Source organism: Nicotiana sylvestris, chromosome 11, assembly GCF_000393655.2.
Source record: "Nicotiana sylvestris chromosome 11, ASM39365v2, whole genome shotgun sequence".
Taxonomy (NCBI): domain Eukaryota; kingdom Viridiplantae; phylum Streptophyta; class Magnoliopsida; order Solanales; family Solanaceae; genus Nicotiana; species Nicotiana sylvestris.
In genome coordinates this window covers 28,020,245-28,026,390 of record NC_091067.1, presented here as the reverse complement: position 1 = coordinate 28,026,390, position 6,146 = coordinate 28,020,245, and the positions used below count along the sequence as shown (strand labels likewise).

Here is a 6,146-nt window from a genome sequence, read left to right as displayed (position 1 = left end):
AATAATTTTCTTATATTAATAGTATAATTTAATCTGTTATAACAGGTTTACGTACTTATCATTTATTATATATATGTTGCCAATAAATATTCTTAAATAAAATTACCTCTAACTATATTTTAAGTAACTTGATTGTGTACACGGGTTGTACTTGTAACTAAGTCATTATATTTGTGCAGGATTTTCATGTATAAGGGGCATAAATGTTGATTTTAAAATACAAAGGATGTAATCGTAATTGAGTCATTATATTCATATGATTTTCAAAATAAAGTGAGCGTAAATGATTGATTTTAGAATACAAGGAATGAATATGAAGCTGAATTATATTATAGAGGTGTTTAATGCAATTAATACAAATATTTAATCAAATTAGTACTCGTATAAGTTTAAGAAAAAACCAATGGCAAACATAAATATAACCTTTACATTGAAGGTCAAACTTGTCATTTAACAGCACAACCTAGACAACCAGCAGAAAAGGGAGGTGGAGGGTCCATTTTCAGTTTCCACTTTTATCCTCTTTGATTTCTAAATTTTCCTCCTAAAAACACTTTGCTCCTTAGCTAACAAAACCACCAAGACCACCATATGCCCACCCCCCTACATCCTTCACCCCACCCCCCTTACCTTTTACTCAAACCCCATACCCACCAACACTACTAGTACTACTACCTTCGCCCCCTATCCCAAATCCCATGTTAAACAAACTGGTTTCTTGATCCATTACCATGTTACTTCTTATTATTCCCAACTCATTTTCTTCCTCAGGTACCCTTCACATTTTCTTGATTTTCCTGAAATGAGTAAAGTTTTGAACTTTATTATCTGTTGGTACATTTACCCTTTTGTTAGAAATGTGAGTGTGGATTGTTTTTTGGCTTTCTTGATTTAGTTCAAAAGGGTTTTCAAGATTTATATACATGGTAGATTTTCTTTTTTTAAACCCATTCTGCTGATTTGGGTTTTCTTGAAATGAGTAAAGTTTTGAACTTTATGATCTGTTTCTGTTTTTTGGGCATTAACAATTTTGTTAATAATGTGAATGTGCTTTCTTGATTTAGTATAACAGGTTGTTTATTTTATGGGGTTCTCCAGATTTGTATAAATGGTACTAGTTTCTTTTTTAACCCATTTTGCTGATTTGGTTTTTCTTGGATCCTTACTTGAGACAATTTTGTGTCTGTAAAAATCGAATCTTTATTTGAGTTTTGTATATTTTGGTTTCTGATCTCTCACATTGTGCTTCTTACTGCAATTGTGTTGTTGGGTATGACTTTTGTTTTGTTTCTTTGTTTTGGATCTGTGGGCTTCTTTGTTGGTGTTTGATGTGTGAACACTAACCACATAGTTAAAGGATGTTAACCGTTTGCTACTGTTATTCAAGAAAACCTTTTAGTAGAACTAATTGAATGAGATTTTCTTCGGATTTGCTTGTCTGCATACATGTATGACTGAGATTGATTGCAATTTTGAAAATAATATCCAGATCTGTGGGTTATGAGTACTGATTCATGCTACTGCTCTATGGCTCATTGTTTCATTTTCTTTTAAATTGGAAGGAAGAGAATTATTAGAACTCTCGTCCCCTCTCTTTACCCTCTGTAGCTGAACTTTCTTACTTATGCAATGAGGAGCTTAGTTAGTATTGAAATCGAGTTGGCAGAAAGTACGGAAAGTCGGCCGCCCGCCCTATCATCCTGTGTCTCAACCAACTTTTTTGAAATTATGGGTATTGCATAATGGTTTATAAAATCTCTAGATCTCTGTGCATTTTCCCCCACCTTATACTTATTTGTCATTTTCTCGTTCTCATTAGTTGTGATTCAGAAAATAGATGATGCTTTTTTCTGGAAATTTAGTCCTAGTGAGTGCATATATGTTGTGCTAAGTCTGAAGTATCTAAATTTGAAGTTAAGCTTTGATATACAGAAGGCTTATCATAGCCGTTGGTGCTTCTTGTATTTTGCTTCCCAATGCAAATGAGATGCTTATACGGCACTTTTTTTGTTGAATAGGTATAACATTACTGTTGATATTGGTCTGCTGAGGTGGGTTTTCAGTCTGTTATCAAGTCTCTATTCGTGGGTGTTAAAGAATAAACACTGCTGTCCTGTCTACGTGCATTGCCATTGGGCTTCTACTGATAGCTAGGTTGGCATTATGGGTTCTCGGTTCCCGTCTCATAAGTTGAGCAGTGGCCTTTATGTATCTGGTCGGCCTGAGCAGCCGAAAGAAAAAGCTCCAACAATGAGCTCGGTTGCCATGCCTTATACTGGTGGTGATATCAAAAAGTCTGGAGAGCTTGGGAAAATGTTTGATATCCCAACAGGGGCACGGAAATCTGGACCTATTAACAATGCCCCATCAAGAACAGGATCATTTGGTGGTGCTACTTCTCATTCGGGTCAACTGAATTCAATCAGTCGCATGGCTTCCAGTGGCGGTTCTGGATCTGTTTCTTTGAAAAAGACCAACTCAGGTCCTCTAAATAAACACGGAGAGCCTATGAAGAAGTCATCGGGGCCCCAAGCTGGAGGGGCTACTGGTAATTCCCGTCAAAACTCTGGCCCTATTCCCCCGATTCTCCCTACGACAGGCCTCATTACATCCGGTCCCATTTCTTCTGGTCCACTCAATTCAGCCGGTGCTCCACGGAAGGTTTCAGGTCCATTGGATTCCACAGGCTCGATCAAGCTACAGAGTTCTATTGTTAATAACCAGGCTGTTACTCGCCTAAGCCCTGGTGAAGAATTTTCCTTTCGTAAGAGCTTCCCAAAGCCAATACTTTGGTCTATAATTCTTCTATTTGTGATGGGATTTATAGCTGGTGGCTTTATTCTTGGTGCTGTTCACAATCCCATTCTTCTTGTCGTTGTTGTTATCCTATTTGCCATTGTTGCTGCGGTATTCACATGGAATACTTGTTATGGAAGAAGTGCTATTGTTGGTTTCATCTCCCAGTACCCTGATGCCGAGCTTAGAACAGCAAAAGATGGCCAATTTGTTAAAGTTTCTGGGGTATGTTTTTACTTGATATGTTCATTCTGCATATCTTCGGAATCACTATTACTATCCCATTCTCTCATGGAAATAGCTACTGCTTTCCCAGTTTGTTATTGCCCATCCTCCCTTTTCTAAAATGTGGTTTAGGATCCTTTAATAAAGTAGTAATAGCCTTTACTCGAAGTATTGTATTTGTGTTAGTTCACAGTAGTGTTTCAGTTTCCATAGGTTGCAGATAGGTTAGTGGTGAATTCTACATAATATCACGCACTTGACTATTGCGGTTGCTATATTTACTGCTAATCATAGTCAGAAGTTATACACACAGTCACACACACATAGGCATTATGAGTATGTGGAAACAAAACGAATATTTGGCCAAAAGAAATTGAATACTAAAACATTTGGTATCATAGGATTTAAATTCCGACATGCAAATTAGTTAGTTGGTCCAATAGATTCATGATATTTATTGGTCAATAAAGGCTTAAAAAGAAAATAACCATAAAATTGTCATGTCTTTTATGCACCTTTCACCTTTGCTACGTATAGATAAAGCATTTACTAGAGAGGATCTGTTATACACAGTAGAGCAAAGTTTTCTATTTGCTATTGAGGACATTTATTGTTGGAGTCAATTCTTAGTTATATTTCTGTAAGTTTCTCTTTTTATAGCTTCTGTGTAGGTCGGCTAGGCTCCTTGAAAATTTTAAAATGCTCTTGCAAGTATGATGCTTGTATCTTACTCCCTCTGATCCACAATAAGTGGCCATTTTACCTTTGGCACACCCATTAAGGAAATACGAACTCCTAGAGAAAAAAAGATGTATTCACTAAATTAACCTTAATTAATTGTTACCTTGACACATTGGAATATGTAAATAAGGGCAAATTTTAGAAAAATAGAATTAATTCCTTCTTGATTATGTAAATGGACACTTATTTTGGACCAAAATAAGGTAAAATGGTCACTTATTGTGGACCGAAGGGAGTACTTGAGTTTACAAATGTTATTGGTCTTTGCATTTTTCTAAATTCTTAACTTGTTTGCATTGGATCCCGGAAACTGTTCGGATATGAAGTTTTAAATTTAACTATTGCTTTATGGTTTTGCAGGTAGTTACATGCGGAAATGTTCCTCTGGAATCCGCATTTCAGAAGGTTCCCAGATGTGTTTATACATCTACTAGCTTATATGAGTACCGAGGGTGGGATTCAAAAGCAGCCAATCCAGAGCATCGTCGTTTCACTTGGGGCCTTCGTTCCCTGGAGGTGAGAAGAGATTTCACACGCCTTTTTTTTAATTCGGAAGTACCTTTTTTTCTTAAAAAAAAAGAAAAAAGAAAATATCTTTTTCTTTTTTATCTAAGAATCTAACTAGCTCAGTTTTAGCTGGTTATATTCTCTTGTTGCGTGGAAATGCTTTTAAAAAGACCTGAATATTGCAGATTCGGTGATATAAGTACCTAGAAGTAAGTTTATGAGATTTATGATGTTCGAAAAGTTGGGGGATTAAGTAGGCTACAGATGGCCTAAGAAATTTTAATTTACTCAGGCTGGATTCTATGAGTCAAGATTAACTCCTTTGCTCCCTCTATCTAGGGAGAGTATCAAAGGTAGCATAGACCACACGACCTAAAAAGTAATCTGTCACCTAACATATATACACCTATCGAGCATTCTATCTCCTGTGAAATTATCATGTTGATCTTCATAACTATCGTGTTGATCATGTGATGAAAGCGCGTTGTTTGATTTATTCAAATAAACCTTATAAAGTACGGATGAAGCAAACATATGGTTACAATGAGATTGAAGATTTTATATGCTTCCTTTTTTTTCTTTTTACAGAGGCATGTTACGGATTTCTACATCTCTGACTTCCAATCTGGATTAAGGGCGTTGGTGAAAACTGGATGTGGTGCAAGAGTAACCCCTTATGTTGACGAATCAGTTGTTGTGGACATCAATCCATCAAATAGGGACATGTCCCCAGAATTTGTCAGGTGGCTAGCTGCGAGAAATCTATCGAGCGATGACAGAATAATGCGATTGAAAGAAGGGTATGATTTTAACAAATTTCAAAGATTGGTGCTTGCACTTTTTTACATAATACTGCTGTAGTGTCACTCTCGACTCTTTTCTCATCTACATTTGCGATCAGGTACATAAAAGAAGGTAGCACGGTCAGTGTAATGGGAGTTGTCCAACGAAATGATAATGTCCTAATGATCGTTCCTCCTCCTGAACCGTTTTCAACAGGATGTCAGTGGAGTAAATGCATTCTTCCCGCCAGTTTAGAGGGCATTGTACTGAGATGTGAAGACAGTTCAAAGATTGATGTCATTCCAGTGTAACAGATGACAGCGCTACTGTTTTGGTATTAACGTTGTTTAAGTAGTACTGAGAATGGAGTCTCCACTCGGTTAACCAGGTGTATAGTTTGTCAATCCTATTTTTTGCTTCTTTTTTCTTCCTTTTATCTGTAATGGTGTTGGTGTGATTATTATAGTAGAGGAAACATGTCGATTACTGAGGATTTTTGAGAGTTTTTTAAGGTTAGAGAAGTTTGATATATTCTTATTCATGTGGGGGCTTGTCAAAATCTGTTATGTCCTGAAAAAGAAACAAGATATGTTTATTGGTTTGAAGAATTTTTTGTGTGGCCTCTTAGCCACTTTCAATTGCTATGAAGTATGAACTAAGATCTCACTTGCAAAAATATGTTGTTGCTGCCTAGTTACCTGGTGCACTAAGTTGCCGCTATACGCGGGGTTTAGGAAAGGGCCGGACCACAAGGGTCTATTGTATGCAGTCTTACCTTGCATTACTGCCTAGTTACATATTGGAAAATTGAAGCTTGAAGTTCAGACAAGGAAAAAGTTATAATGTTGAAACAATTTGGATATAATTGGAGTTTGATGCTAGATCAAGTATTTTTCTGGCTTTTATACTCTATTTAATGTGTATATGGTTTCAATTGACTAAAATAACAATGTCTTCTCTACTTCTGTCTCAACTCTCAACTACTTGATTCTTTTTGTTTGTAGAGGGTCTATTTTATTTTTAAATCAAACTCTTTAACTTCTCACTTATATATTAAATGTTTGATACAATTTGACTTTCTAAATTCTAATTAT

At 36.2% G+C, this 6,146-nt stretch overlaps 1 protein-coding gene across 2 annotated transcripts; it reads left to right on the top strand.

Moving 5' to 3' along the window:
- The first annotated feature begins 514 nt into the window (after positions 1-514).
- LOC104236049 (uncharacterized membrane protein At1g16860-like) lies at positions 515-5,690 on the top strand. 2 transcript variants are annotated; one of them, XM_009789894.2, is made up of 5 exons: positions 515-771; positions 2,019-3,021; positions 4,123-4,278; positions 4,858-5,069; positions 5,171-5,690. In XM_009789894.2, the coding sequence occupies exons 2-5, from the start codon at positions 2,164-2,166 to the stop codon at positions 5,361-5,363; spliced, it is 1,419 nt and encodes a 472-aa protein (XP_009788196.1). In that variant the 5' UTR covers positions 515-771; positions 2,019-2,163; the 3' UTR covers positions 5,364-5,690. The 2 variants fall into 2 exon arrangements, with proteins under 2 accessions (XP_009788196.1, XP_070018869.1); XM_070162768.1 differs by having other exon boundaries at positions 603-771; positions 5,269-5,690.
- The last annotated feature ends 456 nt before the right edge of the window (positions 5,691-6,146 follow it).

What these genes read in the sequence shown, in the direction of transcription:
- LOC104236049 (XM_009789894.2), top strand. Translation starts at nt 2,164, where the DNA reads ATGGGTTCTCGGTTCCCGTCTCATAAGTTGAGCAGTGGCCTTTATGTA. An exon ending in AATTTGTTAAAGTTTCTGGG is followed by an intron (nt 3,022 to 4,122) that starts GTATGTTTTTAC and finishes ATGGTTTTGCAG; the next exon opens with GTAGTTACATGCGGAAATGT. An exon ending in ATAATGCGATTGAAAGAAGG is followed by an intron (nt 5,070 to 5,170) that starts GTATGATTTTAA and finishes ATTTGCGATCAG; the next exon opens with GTACATAAAAGAAGGTAGCA.